This window comes from Spodoptera frugiperda, chromosome 28 (assembly GCF_023101765.2).
Source record: "Spodoptera frugiperda isolate SF20-4 chromosome 28, AGI-APGP_CSIRO_Sfru_2.0, whole genome shotgun sequence".
Lineage (NCBI taxonomy): Eukaryota > Metazoa > Arthropoda > Insecta > Lepidoptera > Noctuidae > Spodoptera > Spodoptera frugiperda.
Genome location: NC_064239.1, coordinates 8,141,443 through 8,163,562, shown reverse-complemented (window position 1 = coordinate 8,163,562; position 22,120 = coordinate 8,141,443). Strand labels below are relative to the sequence as shown.

Genomic DNA, 22,120 nt, shown 5'->3' with positions numbered 1-22,120 from the left:
AGTTGCACCAGAATTTGCACGTGTAAGGTTAAACGTGTGCGGCAGTTACTAACCTATGTTTCAGAAGAAAATCGATTTATGGTACATTTTTGTTGATCTTGGCATTTGAATAGTCATTTTGGAGACCAGGAAAGATCGTGTTGAAATTTTTTTATAGGAAAAATATCAGGGCTGGCTCTGGAAGTTAGTTCCTATTTTGATTTGGTCCCTAAATTTTTTTTTTATGGATAGTCGAGCCGACGTTTTACTCGTACCTGATGGTAAGCGATCAGCACCGCCCATGGACACCAGAGGAGTGACAGGTGCGTGGCCGGCCTTTTAAAAATCCTACAAACGGTCTTAGAAAGAATATCACCTTTTTTGATAGGTGAGCAATTGATAGGTATATATGGAGTGAAATAGAGAGACCAATTGATTTGATAATAATTTATGAGGATGCCTAAGTGTTTGCTACTCTCATCTTCTAATCTGTCCTGAAGTTGACGTGCATTCAACTGAAAAACATAGTACTTCTATTTCTTATTTCCATAGTAAAGAAAACATTACAAGTAGAGTACAAGAAAGTTAAAAGCAACAGTTTGATGTTTGTGGCAAGTCTTATCGATGCGTATTGTTGAATATTATTAAAAGCTGTTACTATAACTAAAAGTGCTGCTACGATTAAACTGATTGTTGTACTTAACGTAACTTAGCTTTGGAGTTTTGAAATGTTCAGCGTAAACATATTGGCTACCTAAGCTAGGTACCTTAGTACTTTCTAACTAGGTACCTTTTCATTATATTGACTTATAATATACATACATAATATATTATACTTATTTTAGAATTAACGGTGAGGATGGATGACGTGTAGCAACAATTGGTGGTTATTAGTGTGAAATATTAATGTATGGTAAAGTAAAGCAGTGCCAATATTATGCTTAGCGACGGCAAAACGTGTCTGTTCTTATAAATCTACTATTGTTAAATTTCAGTATCGAAAGTCAATTTTTTTAAATTATGTATGTTCTTTAATTAGTTATAAACAAATCGTAAAATACAAATATTCAAATGATGTCAGCAGCTGATTAATCATTTACATAATTTTATTCATGCCTTTATTTACCTGACCTAATCAATACAACCATCAATAAATTCAAATTAACCATTAAAATACCAAGACATTGACGAACTGAATTGACGAATGCTTGCTGACGCATATGAAACTACTCTTTTCTGACAAATATCTTCAGTAGGATTTAAACTTTACGCAAAAACGATAAGGTTGAAGATCGATTAAAAATAATTGGTAGTAGCTTGACCTGCTGCTGTACATATTTGTAAAGAAATAAATATTTAGAACACTTACCTAGTAAGCCGCGTCTTTGTACGAAACTAAGTTAATGATACATTGACTGCTCACTTAAAGTATTTAGGTCAAATATATAATAAAATAGCGCAGTGAACACAAAAGCTTATGTGCGCAGTGTTTCGTAGGTCAGTTACAACTATATGATTGAATCAGCAGCGCATGTGATATGCACTCGTAATTACAGTCCCACTAAAGTATTGCTTGAGCGGACCGGATCTTGATTTATTGCGATTGCTATTGATTAGCCATTTATTTTAATATTCTACTCGATTGGACTGTGTCTCTTTGTACCCAGTATGTGTTCTAACTACGTGACGTAATGTGACGCTTGTATTGACTCAATGGGGCAGGTAGAGATGTATCTATACATACATATTGAAAAAAAATCCAATTTTCACTAGTGTGAAATTGTCATACCTACATCTAATCTTCTATCTTGGGTCTCAATACCAAATTCTCAGTAGTTCTAGTTGTATGTTTGCGACATACTTTAAAAAACATACAGTAAGAAACTATTTGGTACTAGTTATTAGGTTCGGTATTAGTATATTAGGTTTCCGGAGCTGCGGACTACCTAGCGGGTTTACCGGGGCTCCGGGTTGAAAAGCAGTAGTAGGAACGGGGTGGTTTTTAGTCAGTAAGAGTCTGACACTCCCTCTCGCCTCGCCTTAGGCGGGAGAAGTCATGGGAGGATTTCCCCTACTTTAAAAAGTATATTGGGTTAGCTCTCTTACATGGAAATAGTAGGTATTCCACCTTTAATAGTCCGCCCCAAAATAATCTACATTCGTGTTTGTAGAAAACGATTGAAATTCAATGGTATCCATGGAATAGAAAAAAACTGTATTCCGTGATGATATCTTTCACAATTTTCCGGCTAAACAGCATAATACAATATGTCACGCGATACTTGTATACATTATTATTAAAATAATAGTACGAGTAATAGTATTTCTAAGTATTCTAGTTAAGCACTTTATTATCATGACTGGGTATATTACTGGTTTTTCCCGTTAGGTACAAATAAATAATTAGCTAACTAATCACAGTGACATATTCACGTTACAAAATAAAGTAATCGTTATCGCAATGTCATGATTTCTTCCGGTTGTACATGACCTGAGATGACTTTCACAATAATTATGTTATTGTAATAGTGATAGTATATTGTTACGATACATTACACTGATAATGTTAAGGCGCAATATTCATTGTGTTGTGTTTACATACAATCTGTAGCACTTTTTCGAAAATTGCACGGGTCCTACGAAATGTAAGATTTGGCACAGTTTGTGTTCGTATATAGTATGCGAGCCACCATAAGAGCACTGAAAAGTACACTAGAAAAGATTAACCCTAGCCTTAGGTGAGCAAGGGTAGCTCACCGACCGACCAGAACCAGATCCATGCGAACGGTGCGTTGCTTTCCGCGCGCGCCTCAAAAAGGCATCAGGCCTCCACAGATGGGCTCTAGTAGAGCTGATGCTCGGCCCGAAGTTGCGGACAATTTAACGGTTTACCGGAGCTCCGACTCAAAGCAGGAGTAGGGACGAAGTGGTTTTTAGTCAGTAAGAGTCTAACACTCCCTTTCTCGCTTTACCCAAGGCGGGAGAAGTCAGTTGGACGATTTTCTTAGAAAACGTCTCAAACAATACGAGACGTTATTTAACCTAAATAATGACATGATAATCTTACCTTTTCCTTTTTTCTCGATAACTTATAGATTAAGTTGTTTAGGAAAAATCCATTATGTAAATAAAATAGAGTATACGACGTCATGCAGCTAAGTTAGTTTTCCACGAATGTTATAGTCACACTGTTATTTTTCCACAAACGTAATTTTTTTAGGAAAAATACTTTCCTTTGAAGCAAGCACTACGTTGTGTTTCTGATGACAACTGACAGATAAATAAAACAGAAATATAAAATAAAATCACCTTTGTACTCACACCTATACCTAATGCGCTCTAAGAAGGTGCGGCTGACAGATTCAGTAACGTTTCGTATCACTCTTGAAAGTTGCTGCGATTTAAAAATTATGCCTTAATATTTTAGCTGTATCACATTCGTATTATGTTAAATCATTCGGATGCGTAGTTAATTAAATTAAAACCAACCGGAATGTTCTAGTATTCAATTAAAATCTAATGAAATGAAAAATAAAGTAAAGTGTTATGCGTATAACGTAAAGCCATAGTCGTGTTTAGTGATGGGATGTACGGCTACGATGGATAGGTAGTCGATGTTTTTTTAGAATAAAAAACGAAAATCGTGCGTCGTTCAATTATCATTCTTAAAAAACCTTTAATTATGTGGGTAAATCCACTGTAGACGCGGCTCTCTCTGCCCAAACCACAGTGACATTATCTAAGCAGAAATATGTAGTAGGCATTTTTCTAGACATTTCCGGCGCCATTGATAATGCGTGGTGGTACTTAATCTAACATATACAAACTAATATATCCTTGTTTTCTTCACGGTTCTGTAAAACTGTAACTCTGAAACACCTCAGGACTCGGTCATAAAATATTTATTTTGACAAGTATATACACGTAGTTAGACTGCACAACTAAATAACACACACATTTAATAAAAAAATTCAAGAGAATTAAATGTATGCTGCGAGTATCGATAGCGATAAAAAAAGATTTTTCTAATGTCCATCCCTAAAGAGAGACGTCAACGTCATACTGGCATCTGTCAGCCGCACCTTCTTAGAGCGCATTAGGTATAGTGACTGTTATACTTAGGTACTAGATATAGGTCTACCTAGGTATTACTTGGTAACTGCTATGTGCGGAGAATTACAGTGCAGTTTTGTATTGAGTTTTTTCATATGTTTTGTTAAGTTGGTTTTTTGCAGTTTATAGTTTCTTTAATTGCAGATTTTTCAGCTATTCAGATGTAGACTTTCTGAACTACATAAAAATGTTTGTTATTTGATTGGTATTGAGCTTAGAAACCCTGTAACTGGAAAAGCAATCTCTGGAAAAGATTTATTAATGACATGTGTTCATTACACTGACAGTCATCATTGTAGAAATCTACTTCTTTATGATAATAAACTTTATAAAAATCATGCATTTGGTTAATTACGATCAATAGTACACAATACTACAAAATAATTAGCAGAATTCATGAAAAAAGATACGAAAAAATAGTTAACCCTTTAATGCGAGTGCACTAAGTAGTACCCTCGGTACGTAGCTACCGCGGTCCTCAAGGCCGGTAATAAAACGCGGACTGCGTCGTTAGTAATTGAAGTAAAACTATTAGTTACGTTTTATAAGTTCGTGAGACAAATACCTGAGTAGTTATTAAGTGTCGAAGGCAACTAATTAATTGGAAATCTTTGGTACAACAAGTTCCTCGAGGAATGTTGAATGCCGAAGCGTGACGGTATGTCGTTAACATCTATATGAAATACCATCACGCATTGTCTCTGCCGGAGTGCGCAGAGATCTTTAATTAAATAATACATGAAATACTGTATAGCTATGGTTGTATTATTATTAATTAATATTTCCACTGTTTTTTGAGCGTCGTTAAAAGTTGTACTAAATTGATATCAGTTTTTGACATAATAGTTTTAGAGATGATTAAGTATTTTTCTGAAGATTTTTTTTTGTCTTGTGTTGGAAGAACCATTCATATAGATAAATTAATTGCAAAGAATATTAAATCAATAATATTTTAATTAAATTCGCTTTGAGTATAAGACAATCCACGTCTTCTAAACTCTGTTTTAATCTTCTTGCAAAAGAACTACAAAACAACGAAAAGATTCTTAACAATATTTCCACTTGAGTTCTTTGTGAGAGACAAAACAAATACATAAAGTGTGGTAAGAAAAATGCCAGTATCATGTGTTGTTGAAGGAGAGAGAATTCAGAGCGCCCCAGCCACCGCATTGGACATAGATAGACGAAACGTAAAGAATGATCACGACATGAGACAGCACATGTACGCGAGAAAAATACGCTCATTCTCTCGCTACGCCGACACAGAATAACTTTGGCAATTTAGGGTTGAATTGCTCAGCAGAACAATCTGAGCTCGCTATTGTATGTTGTGTAACTTGCTATTTTTTTTCTTTAATAATTTAGCTATACCGTTATTTTGTAATCTAAACACGGAAAAATTCCCGTACCGTAGGTACTTATTCGCTAACAGTATTTGACATTTTTAATTTTGACAGTTTACAAAACTACTGCAGTAGTTAAGGTCATTATTTCCAAGACTTTAGGTACTACCAGAAAATTCATCGGTAACGAGGCGAAGGGTAACATTTTTCACATTTAAGTATTTAAATCAACCAATTGGCCAAAGCAAACGGTCGTGACATTGCGATACGTTTTACGACAAAGGGTCGGAGAGACCGAGAAAAATCAGCGGCAATGACTAGACGATTCCACGTTACGTTCCTAATCCCGAACCCTTCCTCGCAATATGATTTGCGTCAGTGGAGATGCGTTCAGAACAGATCACCGGACGGTAACCGAGTGGAAAAAGCGCTTCTCATCGGGACCGTTACTGGAGATCGTAAGAATTCGAGTGGCGTCGCGTCGCCAAGCGTACTACGTTCTCAACGAATGGGCGCGCCCTGGAATAGCCTATTATTTTGTTTTAAAAAACACTCCATTTGTTATATATTATGAGAATTATGATGGTTCTCAAATTGTTTTTAAGCTAAAATTATTGTTAATGTTGAGTAAGCACGTGTGCACGTGTAATACAAGGCAAACAAGAATTATGAATCACAAATCGTATTCTGAAAATTCCTGCAATTCAACCTGTGCGGATATATTTGCGGCGTACCTTTGTTTATGTCTCTATTAATTCAAAAGGCGTCCGACCACGAGGTGGGTAATGTTATCATTCCATTAATTACAACATCCACCCCCCCTGCTTTTTAAAAGTAAATTAATCCGATTAAGGGGGGAATCGAAGAACCCGCTCCGTCCGAGTTTATTCAGGCAACTTTCTTTAGAATAATTATTTTTTGTAATTAAATCCATCAACACGATTTTTTCCTAATGATTCTCCCGTGGGAGTTGGTGGGTGGCAACCGGGAATAGGGAACTTTTTATTTTTTCTTTAATTTCATATTTTTAAGATGCTGCTATAGTCTTGTTGTGGGTAAAAATGAATATAAATTAAGTTAAATATAGTCAAGATTCAAGATAATAAAACCAAACCACTTACTTTCTTTAGATTTCGTACTAATACGGAGATATTTATCTCATGTTGAATATTTGCAAGTACATTTCAAGTAAGATCAACATTTGCCTCGATTTTTATTTCAGCTACTCATACAGATAATAAAATACATTTCAATTATAATAAATAAAATCAGCTTTGTATGTCGAACAATATTCGTCTGGCGGGCACGGGCGGTCTCGCAGACCCCACCCCACTCACACCAGTGTTAATGATATCTCGCTTTTAAAGGGCACATCATTTACTTACTTTTACGAAAATTAATTGAAATGAGTTTTGACGATGAAAAGATGGCTATACAAAAGAGAATGGTGGCCGCTAGGTGTCGTTGGAAGATAACTTGTTCATCTTTAATTAATTATTTTGTGGCAAAGAATTTGTTTTCTTTGATATTCTAGGCCCTATTCATTGACTTTGCCAATTATGATTTCGATTAAGAAACTGTATAAATAAATTATTTAATGAATTTATCAAAAGTTGACAATATTACAAGTTAATTCTCAGACGTTGGTATTAAAATATGGTTAAGCTACTTTCGCAATATTCAGTGTACCTAGACATTTTCTTTCGTAGATTAATTGAAATGTAGAGCACGAATTAGTATCCTAAGTCGGTTGGTACACCTTTTCATCAATCACAAGAAGTGACTGTCTAACAAATACTTGGTAAAAAATTATTAATTCACAAATCAGATTACTAGAAGAAAATTAACATTACGTCAATTTAGTTATTTGATTAGTTTTCCAAGTACCGTGGGATTCTCATTTCGTGGAAGCTTTTAGGTCACATCTGCGTATGAAACCGGACCGGTATGTAGGCCACTCGTAATATATCGACATGAGGAGGTTCGCAGATTGATGAGCCGGTCCCCCCCTCCCGTACGGACGTCCGGCGCGCCCCCACCGTCCCGCGGGGCGAAGCTCTATTGCAATAGATTGAGCCTGTTTTGTTTCCTTCTGTTGGTGGTACACATGAGGGGACTATTGGAAGATGTCTGAGATAGCATTCTTTTATTAATACTTACGTATTTCGTAATTGGTCACCACAGTCACACCACTGAGTAGTGATGTAGGCATCTACGGTCACGTGTTTCGGTAACGTAGTGTACGATGCTACAAGGCATTTTTTTTGAGGGGCAAACGAGACAAATAAAAAGTAGTTCACGTGTAAAGGTAAGGCTACATTTGGTCACTACTGCTACTTGAAGCAGCAGCTGACCATGTCGGGTAAGTAGTAACAGTAACAGTCAATGGAGGTTTATAGCATTTGCAGGCAATGTGCCAGTATCCTGTCCGCTACTTTAGGACTAGTCTAAATGTCGCTATAACTTGACACACTTTAGATGTGGGCACTACCAACTTACATACAATCAGGTATGTCAATATTATGACAGCAAATAATCTACTATTTATTTCTATTTCTACTATTAAACATGATTATTGATAACGGTACTTAAACATTGTCTTGAGAAATAATTATGATTCGTATTTACTTTAAAAAAATCTGACTTAAAATATTATACAAGATGATTTCGATTTATCTCGAGACTTATCTTCATATCGAGTTCTCATGTGGATCTTGTATCGTGTGAGTGTACAATCCATATGCATTGTCGAGGGATCTATTTATTTTCTTCAGGATAAATGTTTCAGCCCCTTGATACAGCCAATCATTTTGCTGGGAATTAGTTCTTACGTAAACTATAGATTCATACGCAGCGTGTGTAATATCTTCGCATTTATTTTACTTCGGAACTTTATTGATGAATCTTTTCATTTTGGAATATGAATTAGATTATAGAATTTCATAGTGTGAAAAAGAGTATAATATATTCTTTATATTCATTCATTTAAAACATTACACACATAAAAAGAAACAATATGGACAACAATTATAAAAATCACTGTTTCCATCTAATTGTCTTCCTCTACTGAACCTAGTTCCATTCTTTTCTTAATAACGAAATGACATCATAGTTCACACTATTAAACAGAGTAAAGATAAGTAACATAATAGCCAATAATAGATAGTATTTATAAAGAAATACGGGGATTTCTAAGATGGGGTCTATTCGGGTCTGGTGAGGAAGCGGCCGGCGGTCGGGGGTCACCGCGGATACGATACGTTTCTCCCGGCTCCGGCACTCCGGCACTCCGGCACTCCGGCTTCCCTACGGCGATGATACTTAAGCTTCACACACAAATAATGCCTTTTTATGTTTTCCTTACATTGTGATTATGGGGTCTCGGAGAATGTATGAAAAGTAAATGCTGTGCATTTGTTTTGGTAAGTAATGTTTTAGTATGCTTCTTTTACGTTTTATTTGTGTGTGCACGGATTTTATTTTATTTTGTTTTCTGCCATGTAATAATATCAGTTTACTTCTTAAAATTTAAAAACAACTTTAATGTTTGTTAGTTTTGGAATAATAATCACATTTGTGTTAAGTTTGTAATACCAACTGACTTGATAGCTTATCGTGTCATTATGAGTGTCGTGCCCTAATATCTTGTTGAAACTAATTTGCTAATTCGGATCCCATCAAAAACATCCTAAAAAACCCAAGTCTCGCAGCTTTTTCTATTCAAAAGTTGTGAGATCCATGTAATTAAGTCGGTTATTATTTAGTGTCTACTTGAAGGACCTTGTCTTAAGTTATTACATAAGTTATTATCAAGCCAATATTAAAAATATTTAACGTTTTAAACAAATAGATCGACTTGGACATCGCTTGATTTGATTATTAGTATGTATCACACTACACAGCACGAAGCGACCAACAGGAAAAGTTTCAATCGCGTGAGGCGCGAGAGATTAAAGAATTAATATAATATTGTAATATTCACTATTTTTCCGATGTCCAAGTCGAATTTGCCTTAAAACTTAAATATTTTTAACCTAGTTGGCATTAATAACTTATGTCATAACTTAAGACAGAATGACATTCATAGTTCACACTATTAGATTAACAGACTTGGTATTACAGGATCTCACAGACGGTAGACAAGACTGAGCCAATTGGGTTTTTTACAGGATGTTTTTGAGGGATCTCACTTCTTTTTGTATACCATCTACTTCTAACGAATTTTGTTAAAGGTCTTACGATATTTTCTTATTTCTATATGTAGTCTTCCTCTATTCCGGTCTACTTCTTGAGCTTCAGAAGTTTTTCTCAAAGCCCACTCCCTGTCGGGCTCTCGGAGGCTTTGATGTCTCAATTTTTGACCGGACGGTAAATACTTCTTAATCTGTTTATCCCAAATTGGCCTTAATGTTGTTCAGTTTCATGGGCTACACACCCTTACCGGCACCCTCCGGCACTCCGGCTTCCCTATGGTAGATATACTTAAATTTCACACACAAACTAATAACTTTGCCTTATTTATGTTACAAAGTTCCTTATGCAGTTGTGTATTAAAACTGGGGTTTTCCCATGGAAAATGTATGTAAAATATAAATGCTGTCTGCATTTGTTTTGGTAAGTAAAGTTTTAGAAACTTAACGCATTCTTTTAAATTGACGTTTTATTTGTGTTTATACAGATTAGTTACTGAAGATTATATTGTCTTCCACAACCGTTTGTCGAAGGTTGCTTCGAAAAAGGATGGTATCCGCTTTTTTTTTGCTATTTCTGCCGTAAAGATGTAACATAATAATATGAATGCAATAAATGATTAAGTTTTTTAATTTGAATCAGTTAAAGGAGAGAAGTCAGGTTGTATTAGATTTTATACCAATACCAATAAAAGATAATGGTCAAAAATGTAGAGAAGCAGTTTCTAATATTGCCTACATGTATGATGTAACCCTGACAGACATTTCAGTGTCAACTGTTATGCAATGATACAAGGTTAAGCCTTTTCGATTCGTTTCGATTGTTTTAACGTACTTATTACAAGTGTGAGCAAGTTTTGAAAAGAAATGTAGCTATGTTCCTCAAAGAAATACAAACCTCACATCAAAAATATTAAAACACATTTTTATTTCGGTTTCCATGACATGACCAAGCATGAACATCACACAGCGATGCACCAATTAATAATGGTTTGTTGGCGACAACCTTCTTTGAACAAAACTTTAACGCAAGATTAGCATGGAGTAGAAAACCTGGCTTTATCACATCGGCTGTGTGTCGGTCCGCTTCGCTTGTAATTCCGTACGAAGCATTAAAGTGTTAAGTTTATCGATGGCAATAATGCATCACAAGTAGCCGCCGCACTGTACGTAAGTAGCTAGTTTGTAGCTACATACATTTGTCTGGCTCTGCTTAGGTATATACTTTTATATTGGATTTTAACTTGTATGTTATAGGATACATTTTTCAATAAATCGTTGTAATATTCCGTTGTTTATTCATTAGTCTAATAAGAATTTAATTTAGCATTATATTATATTTAGGGGCTCCTTGGACTCCGGTTCAAAACTGGACAAGGAGCAGGGTGGTTTTTAGTTAGTAAGAGTTTGAGGGGCTCCCCCCCTCAAAAAAGAGTTTGGAAGACTCGAAGTTACTGCCAATGGTGCTTATCGTTACTACTCGTAGTGCTTTTGGAGAGGTGAATTGGTAGTTTCTCCTAAAATCCACCTTATGAAGATTTCTTCCCGTTATTGAAAAAAGATATTATAGATATTTCACCAAACCGGAGCTGAGGACTACCTTGCGGATTTACCGAGGCTCAAGCTCGAAGCATAGGATTATGAAAGGGATGTTTTTTAGTCAGTAAAAGTCTGATATTCCCTCTTGCTTCACCCAAGACGGCAGATTGAATGATTTTCCTCACTCCAAAAAAGGTAGTTACATATAATTGCTGAGTTAAATGGTCTAGTTTTATAAATGCTTCATCATTATACTTTATTATGTCATTAAAAAGAAACTGGTAGGTCATGTGTTTCATGGTCACGTTTCTTAGACACGTCTGTCACCATTTAATCTAAAAAACATGTTTCAATCTAATATAGTACTTATAACATTCTAATTAAAATACCGTAATTTCATTGGAAAGGAAAAATAAATCAGACATTCTTTAAATATTTACATAAGCAATTGTTTGCTAAGCTTATTAACATTACATACCAATATTGATTGAATTATAACAGTGTATTGTATGAGAATGAGAAAATTACATTCACACTCATTTAATAAAACAAAGAAACAATACATATTTAGTTTCGAGGTAGATATACATGTATTAGGTCTAAGTTTTATATAACAACTGTTTGTCTCTAATGTTCAAATACTCAAGCGACACTCAATTTTAAGACGCTCTCAATAATATATCTGATAGATCCCTACAAATTATTTGTGAAGTGACAGAGATACCACGATATTTAAACACAACTCAAAATTGAGTAGCATTTCAGTATTCGGGCTTTTAGTTAGGTTAAACTTTACCACTAAATGCTTACATTACTTACCTTTAATCTATGTCGAAGCTAAGTCTGAGAATTTCAGGAATTCAAAAACTCCCAATTCCAAAACCCAAATTCTGATCGATCGACATTGATATTCTGAATTGAATGAACTAAATGGTATTGAATTTAATTTTATATTCTACATGCTATTTTAGCACCTAAGATTGGAGTTGTATAGTTTTGAAATTTAATAATTATTGAGATTTTATTGGATTGAAATTGCATTGACATTGATATTGGTATCAAGAGGAAGCGCCCTAATTCTAAGTCGTTTACAGTAACTTCTAGACCCAAAAAGTAATCAAGTCAGTAAGTACTAAGTTTTAATGAAGATGTAAGTATGTACGTATATACAGGCTGATGTTTTAGATCCCCGTCGATCATGTAAGCGGTTCACGTGACAGCTAATTCTTGTTTCATGGAGATAAGCTTAGCCGACACGCTTATAAAGAGGCTGGGAACTCACTATTGGCTTAAATTTTAAGTTACTACAATTTGATAATGAATTAGTTACTAAAGAGTTTTCTTATTTTCAGTATGATAGATGCTAATGAAGCGGTTATTGACTATTATTACTTGATTTTGAGACAGTTTTATTGAAAATTAACTCGTTATGAATACCTACACTGATATAAAATGTCACATTTTAAAATATTTAATGTGTATGCATTATGTTCCCATTTAACAGTGTGTCTATCTATGTAGGTATTTACTTCAAGAGAATCTTGAGTGAGTTAAAGCCTTTAAGATAATGAACATCGTACGTTATCTTGTATTTAGTGACGGCACGCAAATGAGCTACACCCTGTATCTATATTCTTATTTTTAGGCGTAGAATTTTATCATTGTAAAGTCATTAAGGTTTCAAATCTAATCTAGGTACCTGTAAGTACTAAAAATACGTCATCTTAAAGTTATTACCTGACATTTCGAAAATATTCGTAAACTTTAAAAATAAATTAGTAATTCAACATGAAAGTATGAAATTACTTTAGGAATGATACTTAATGTAATGTGTAACAATGATATTTATAATTAATCGATATTAAAATGATTGCTTCAGTAATTTGGTCGAGTGGTCATTTGTTGAATCGTGCGACAAGGTGATCTCGGGCTATGTTCCCAAGTCAGGCAAATTGTAACTAGATTTTTTTGGTATATCGAAATTTCTTTGAAAATACAGTCAAAATTGAACGGTAGTAGTCTACGGAGTTGGAAAGGCTTAACTTGATTCAAAAGTATTAATTTATCTAGTGGCAGTTTTACTTATAAATTTTCGATTAAAATGTGACAAACACCTTGACACTGTACCTATTAACAAGTTGCTATTACGTAATTTTCGTTGTTAATGTACACCGATCTGTCTACAAGCTCTTTCGGGATATTAAAAGATTAACATCTTAACAAGTGGAAGAGACGATACGAGCATAGCGATTGAAAATATGAACGATCTAAGATAAAATTGTCCATTTTGACCTAAAATAATTATTTTATGTTTCAGATTTAAAAGTATTTAATTTATCTAGTCTTTATTGTAGTTATTACCTTTTAAGTTAACATTTTCGATTAAAATGATAACAAACACCTTGAAACTGTACCTAGAGGCTATGCAATAAGAAAATTGATATTTAATGAATGAATTTTCGTTGTTAATATTGACATGCGATCTGCGAAGGGCCGCAAGCGATCTTTCCTTTGGATGCAATTATTATGCAAAACGATTAACATCTTAACAAGTGGAAGTGTTCCAACCTACACCTCTAGCGATCGATGGTGAATTGGAAACTGTAATACGATGCTAAGATAAAATTGGAATACATTTTGAATATTTATCTGTATGTCTTAATTAATATGCTTGTCCGCGCAATTTTAAAATCCAAAGCATTAATCCTTAATTATAGACTTTTGAAACGTCAAGTTTAGACGTCCGAAAGGCGATCTGTATGGCGGGGTGCAATGGATGTATGAAAATTTTTCAAATACAGCTATAAACCTATGTCCTCATTTATTCAATTTCAATAACATATTGATGGCTAGTATAAAATTTAATTTTATTTTTAAATGTCCGGCACGTTTAGATAAACCTAATCAAATAGCCGTAAATGCTTTCCTTTTCAGAGAGAGAAGACTTCTGTACGAAGTCTGACAACGAAACAGTCGTGATGTTAAATTATGTAACTATTATTCAACAAGAGACATAAACATTATTGATCGAAATAACTCGCTAACAAATAAAACCTTGATTTTTTGCTATCATAACATTTATCATTCATTATCACTGTTTGATTGACAACCTACCGCTAGTGGCGAGTGTTTGTCATCAGACACCTGATTCCATGCTGATATCCTCATTCAGCAATAACATCTCGACACTTCAATATATCTGTAAATACTGTCTAGTTTTGCTCGTCTGCTACCTCTTTACAAGTTGCTAAGTTTATCAAAGATCACGGTACAGATTAGATTGTAGTGTATATAAAACAGACAGGTGTTAAACATCTTATACTTCATAATAATCTTGTGTAAGAATACATTATTAATTTTCCGTCATGAGTTTCCAAGACAAAGTGGTGCTGGTGACTGGTGGTAGCTCTGGTATCGGAGCAGCCATTGCCATCAAGTTTGCTGAAGAAGGTGCCAAAGTCGCAATAGTGGGAAGAAACCAGGAGAAGCTAAATGATGTTGCCAAGAAATGTGGTAATCCTTTAGTGATACAAGCTGACGTCACCAAAGATGAAGACATTAAAAGAATTGTCAATGAAACTGTTGCAAAATATGGTCAAATTGATGTTTTGGTAAACAACGCTGGTATTGTGCAAATAGCAAGCATCGAAGCAGAGAATGCTATAGAAGTGTTTGACAAAGTAATGTCGACTAACTTACGATCAGTGGTTTACTTGACAAGCCTTGCGGTACCTTATCTTAAGAAGACTAAAGGTAACATAATCAATATATCAAGTATTGCTGGAATCCGTGTGCTTTCTAAAGAAGGATTTTGTTACGACACCTCGAAAGCAGGTTTGGATCACTTCACTAGATCTGTAGCACTTGAATTAGCTTCCAGTGGCGTACGAGTGAATGTTATCAATCCAGGTCCCGTCAAGACTGACATCATGTCAAATATGGGTACTCCTAAAGAAATGGAAGACGTTATTTTGAAGAACATGCAAGGGATGACAGCTTTGGGAAGGATTTCAGGTCCTGAAGAGATAGCTCATCTGGCTCTCTTCCTAGCAAGCGACAAGGCCGATGCCATTACTGGGTCGTCGTTTGTGAGTGACAATGGAATGTTATTGAAAGCTGGAGTATTTGGTTTTAATTAAATATTATGTTTAAAATGTCTTTTATTGTATTGTCCCATACAATGTTTTGGATTAATATTTAGGCAAACATGTTTAACAATCTTGGTGTAGTTACGAAATAGGCTCGATTTTTAGTTAAATAAATCATCACAGAGATTGGAATTGTGCCTGATCACTGATTGATGCCGGCCTGATTATTAGCTTTGCAACTTTGAATCTAGTGAAAAGTCGGCATTTATTTAGTACATGCAAGTCTACGTAAGAGCTGTAAAAAAGTAGCATAACTGTAATACGAGTAGTTAGTATCCACATAGGCGGTCCAAGAACTTTATTACAAACTTAAACACTTCCATAAATATGTTTCCTTAGCTCACTAAAATTGAAGCAAGCGCCGTAGATAAATCAGAGACGAGTAATGTCGGACAGAACCTTGCAAGATGAAGTTTATAGCAAAATATCAGTAACACAAGGAGTATCGATTGATATAGCTGACGTGAGCGCTCATAGTGATCTATTTCATAAAGTACGTGCATGTGTATAAAGGTACCCGACCGTCTATGTGTGAGTGCTCGTTAATCATAATTTCGCATGTTTGTTCGTGTGTACGTTGGTTCATATTATTATGTTTTGGGGATAAGAAATTAGTTAGTGGACATTAAACTTGAGTGTAGCTGAGAGGAATAGTCTTGATATTAGCACCTAATGGTTGCGTGCAAGCGGTAGAAAATATAAATGTTTGAGAAAAATAAATAAATTGCATAATACTGTAAACGAAGAATCTACTACTAATAAAAAAATTAAGCTCCTATTTTAAATCAGAATCACAAATTAATTTTGGTCCACATTGTTGCAAAATAATGAAAGATTTTTCACTCTAAGCGATAAATGCAATCTGTAATATATTTTGAATTCAAAATACTGTAGAGTGTATGTATTATTATAGTCTATTTACAATACTTGAATTTAAGGTAAAGTATCTTCACCCAACATGGCGTCGGTTCCCATAGCTCCTGACAATGTATCAAAGAGGACAGTCGGCGTACACGAAACTTGGCAAGAAGCATTAAGGGCTGGCACATCGTAGGGACTGACCCGTCATGAAATTTAAATCTAGATCAATAACCGCGCTTATATCATTGTCTTCATTAGAGATAATTGGGTTCGCTCCCCAACGGCCGCAACTTTGTTTGTTCGTCGATAACTTGAGACGAATTTCTTGAACATTAACCTACCTACGTCATGTAGGTTAGGCAGTCGTTAGCCGAAATGGACGTTGCGATCTATTTATAATTTTAGCGGGAAGCCTCTCAAGGATCAAAGTAGTTGGGTGGCGTATCCATTGTGTGGTGTCTACCTGTCATAATTAAAATTATAATTATTCTTTTTACCTGTCTGAGAGGAAGGGTTGTTTTGTATTTATCACTCATCGCAAATGTACTTTTAGCAACATTTGAAATAACGAGAAAGATAATGAATAAAATATTCCGATGAAATGGTAAATTGATTACTATATTGCTATTGTTAATTTGACGTTCTCCATCAAATAAACTTTCGGAAGAAAAAGCATAATAGCCCTATTATCATAAAGCTCGGTAATTGTATTTCGTCTAAGTTGCCTGGAGACTGGTGTGTGGGTAATGCCGTCATTTGCGTCTCATATGTTTGTACACGGCGAGCAAACACGATTACCTGAAATTAGGTTAGTACGTTTTATGTTATTTACACTATCACCGGCGTCCCTAGATTTTCGCTCATTTTAAATTATTACTACAGCTTTTTATGTTGTTGTTGTGAAGTAATTGGATTTATAAATACTTAACGTTATTTTACACGGTTTGTTTCGAGACTATAAAGTATTTGTCTCTTGAATTTTGATAGGAGAATATTTTTTATAAATATATTTTTGTTATTGTAATGATTTACCTTTGTACTATGATTGTAATTTTTGTGAAAGATCGACGATTACTTTTTAAGTATCAGCTATTTTGCCTGTAGCGTATATTTGCCACTTCATTAGAAAAAGCTCTGAAAAAAGTTATAATTGTTAAATACATGAAAGAAAATTTCCAAAATCTGTTGCTCTTTATGCAAAAAAAAACACAAACACGTTGAAATATTGTGATTCTTTTCCATTACGTTTTGGTATTTTTTTAAACAACCGAGCAGCCCTCAAGACACTCTGTAAGCGCCAATGTTTGAACACTCTCGCATCGATTTCGACTCGATCGCTTTCTAATCCCCATTTTCTCGATGCCATTACGATTTTTCGAGCGCTCACCTCACTCCATATTTCCGTGCATATCTCGACGATTCGCAGATCCATTATTTTTTATGGCTGGAATACACGATGCTTAGTAGAAGTATCGCCCCTGCCTACCGAGTGTTAACGTCTCGGTACACTTTGCTTAGGGGTGACAATGAACTTACGCAGAAAAAATGCAAACATTTACGAGTCATGGGTTTATAATGAACTAACTCAAATTGCACTTGTTTGTCGTTACACTACTACTTCATATAAATGCTAAGTCTTTAAAGATATTAATGATAGTATTAGAGTTAGATATTATGGACATTTTCTAAGTACTTAGATACTCAGTTGGTAGCGTCGCTTTCAAAAATATGATACCTTTTACAACATTTTCAAATATTCATCAACTGTTTCAAGTTAGGGAGATAGCTTAGTAGCTCGTGAATGAACGCTACCTGTGTCAATAAATACAAACTTTAGCGAATATGTTAGAGAAAATGTTTCGGATAATTCTTGAGTTCTTTTTGACCTGAGTTTCTGAGTGCATTTAAGATTAAGTTGTAATTATTATTGTAGCTTCGTAATAAGCAAAATAAAATAATTTACTAATGACTGCGCAGTGGCTAGGCAACCAGTTGCCAAGTAACGTGTAACGGGTTCGATTCCCAGACGAATCAAATCTTTATGTGATCCACAAATTGTTGTTTCGGGTCTGAGGTCATGTGTATTCGGACTGTGTATTTTTGTAAACGCAACGACACAGGAGAAAATACAAGCGAAGGGCAAGGTTTTTTAAAAAAAATGTTTTACTGTATTTGCATTTACAGATAAGAGGTAAGCAAGTGGACCGGAAAACCGCCCAATCAGTTTCTTTTCTCAGTTTCTAGTCACCCCAACTCAACTCCCGACTCAGCCATTCCACTCAATACATTTTATCGACAAACGTCAGTGACGCTGCGTGACACTTATGTAAATATTTAAATACGATCCAGTACAAGCTATGAATATTTTAAACTCTAAGTAAACCACTCGGCTTTGTACTTCCACAAAGATACTCACACGCCAATGAAAGAAAATCTATTACTATTCCGTTTGTAATAAGGTTGAAATTAGTGCATGAGATCAGCAAATGACGGTTGTGTTCTTGTATTATATCTATGCATAAAGCGATTTGATAAGTGCTCGCAAATTGGGGATCGATATTAAAGTGACGAGTTATGCTGATTGGATTTTTTCAAGTGGTTCCGAGGGGACGGTGAATAATTGAGTGCGATTTAGTTTAAGCGAACAAAAAATGGTTTTCGAATTAAATTTCTTATGAATAATTATAAAAAATCTACATATAATACAGTCAAGTAATAACTTGCATTTTGCGTTTGATTCGTGCGGTCGTCAATACGGTCCAACTGGTGTTGCAGTCGCCTGATATTATGCTACGTCTTTCAATCCTTCGAGCGTAATTGCTATTATAAAACCGTTAGGAGCTAATAATTTAATCTAACATTACTGATAACAAATTACGATTTGAAAAACAAACATGATTGTTTAAACTAAAATTTATTTTATGTTAAACAAAAAAACTGAAGAACTTCTCAGTAGACATTAAAATTAGAAAGCCAAGAGCATTTCGAACGAGCACAAGTATATTAAGGAGCGAGTCGTGCTTGTATCAATTGATCAGGCAGATCGTCCTCGATACCGCTACTCGATACCATTCACACAATCTCCGAGGGATCTATTCGAGTGGTACTCTAGCTTTCCGGATCTCATTCTTTTGTTGGCAGCACTCGGTTCGCGTCGCCACTCGACACCCGAGGATGTCTTTGTTATAATGTCGCTTTGATAAAAGGTGGGGACCAAAAATTATTTGTTTTTTATTAGCTCGTGTTGATGGTGTAGGTGTTTCTTAGAGATAATGGAGAAAATAGTAAAAAGCGTATTGGTTTTGGAATTGATAAGAACATAATAATTATTGTGATAATTATTTGGAATTTCTTCTATATATTAATACGTGATGCAAAAACTTTGGACCGCTTTTTACGAAAATTGCGCGGACGTAGGAGCATAAAATTTGGTACACTTATAGTTTATGTGTAGGAGAAGTGGAGAACGCTAATATTTTTCAAAAATAATGCTTATAAAGTACATTAAATCAATAAATAAAACATTACACACACATGCATAGTATCTGATCGTATTTGACAAAACGTCAAAATCGATAGACATTGCTATGATATTCTCACGTCTCATATGAAAAGAGTTTTATAAAAGAGTTTGTTTGAGTTTGAGTTAAATAAAAATTATCCTTGAACGTATGTTAAGTGGTATTGTAAATTAAATCGTATATGGTTGAATTTCGACCACTAGGCGACCACTATTGTGATAATTATTTGGAATTTCTCTTCGTAATTGGATATTTTCCATAGGGAAACTTCTAATTCAACGGAGTTCAACACAAATTGCATGTTAAATTGTATAGCGGTTAGCGTATCTCGATGACTATTTTCATTCGTACATCTGATTGAAAATGGCAATATATCAATACATAAAATATACTCAAACATTATCGAATATTCTTAATTTGTTTTCACTTTATTTGTATTTGCAGTGTCAAAGGATAAATAAGTCGAATATCTCAACTTTCAACGTAGACTCGTTTATAATTTGAACACCTAAGTATGTAACAGTACTCCAAGCAAGTGAAATGTAAAAGAATTTTTTTAAAAGCCACTACCCCCAGGTGGCGACTGGGTGAATACAAAGTGTGCAAGGCGGGCGATCCGCCTTCGCCCCTGTTACATGTCGATATGACGATCTCAATATTTGGGTCATTGTGAGATGAAAATAATAATAGACTAATTTCTATTAGACATATAGAAACTTGGAGACAAAACTAACAATAAACTTAATTATAAAAAACAAACGTAGGAAATCATGCCATTCCTTATGAATGACTTGGAGTAAGAAGTAAAATAAAGTACCTGTTGATAAACTTTTAAACCCTAATCCTTAATTACTTTACTAAAGTTCATTTTAAATCAAATCACTACAACACCAAAAAGACAAAGTCTTCTCAGGAAGGTTTCTATTGTAAAAGAAACCAAATGCCTTCGCAACACGAGATAGGTGAGTTTGGGCGGGCGAATGGCATTGATCATAATATCGACGGAGGCTTACGAGAGTGATAAATGGACGACCGCAGCGTCAGTGGCGGGATGACGCCGGCGCCATATTTAAATCGCTCCTGTCACATCCGCATATCGCATACGTGGTTAATATGATAGAGAATTAGGTGGTTATATAAAATTCTTTGTTAGTTTTTTTTTGGTTATGAGTTAAAAACTGTTCTTTAAATTGTATTTCGGTTTTTTACGTGATCGGAAACGTTCCATAACAGCTTTTTGACATCTTACTGAAGAAAAATTGAATCTAAATAGTTTATTGGCGAAAGAATAGCTTTTAAGTTTGCAAACAAAAATATGTAACTAGACAATAGGTGTTGATAGATAGATAGAGACATCTTATTGAAAGAAAAGTAAAATTGATCATTCTTTGTATTGCTATATTTAACAAAGTAACCAATTTGATTGTAATTTACATAGTCACAATAAGCATTTAAAGTCGAAACCAGTATCGAGGAGCGTAAACACCACAGAATCAACGAACCAAATAGGAAATTAAAATCATCAATCAAACTAAAAAATACAAAAGCCCCGTTTCCCATTGTCGCCGATATGTTTGCGCAAAAACGACTTTGTCGCATCACAGTCAAAGTAATAAAAAATCTATACAACGATATAAAAATTACTAGATACGACATGACGTTTTACATTTTTCTAATTACTAATTTGTTGAGTTGGTACTTTTTGTGTGGAGTGGTGTTAGATATTAGTTTTGTTAAGCACTACAAACAGTAGTATCATTTCGACCTAGTAAAATTTGAACAAAAAAAAAAAAAATTAAAAGCTGTATTTAATTCATAAAAAAGGATCTGTTGAAACAGTGAATGCACCAAAATAAATGCATCCATTCATCCAATTCAATTCATTCAATTTTGATCTTCATTCAGAGATAAATTCCAATATTTGTAATCTAAATAAGTATTAAACCATGAAGGATGGGTCCCATTGAAAATCGGTCCATTTGTTTATTCGCTACGGTCCAGATGAGACTTACGAAAGTTATCGATTTTGCGCATCGTAATTTCATGGAATTTTATGATTTGGTTTTTGTGTTAAAAATCTAAAATAATGACAGAATTTTATATTGTCATCTGATTCTTCAATGATTTTAACGCGTAGAAATTCCCATAGATTTTATCACCAAGTTATTAATGAACTCTTTCTTTCTACTTTCTATCGTTATAGATATTTTTTGTTATGGACAATACAATTAGACATAGTTTTTTCCTCAACACTTCTATAATTGAAATCCGGAAGTTTTAAAAGGTACTGTTATTTCTCGACAATGGTGATTTAGATGTAACTACCTAAATGTGCTTTTGACAATATCCTCGTAAACGCTTTCCAGTAACTCTACGGTTTGGTAAAAAGAGCTCGGGCTTTGTGATAGGACACGTAATACGCTCAC

General features: G+C 34.6%; 1 protein-coding gene across 1 annotated transcript; it reads left to right on the top strand.

The window, feature by feature from the left end:
• The first annotated feature begins 14,315 nt into the window (after positions 1-14,315).
• LOC118265599 (uncharacterized oxidoreductase TM_0325-like) lies at positions 14,316-15,318 on the top strand. Its single transcript, XM_035578574.2, has one exon. The coding sequence runs from the start codon at positions 14,530-14,532 to the stop codon at positions 15,301-15,303; it is 774 nt and encodes a 257-aa protein (XP_035434467.2). The 5' UTR covers positions 14,316-14,529; the 3' UTR covers positions 15,304-15,318.
• The last annotated feature ends 6,802 nt before the right edge of the window (positions 15,319-22,120 follow it).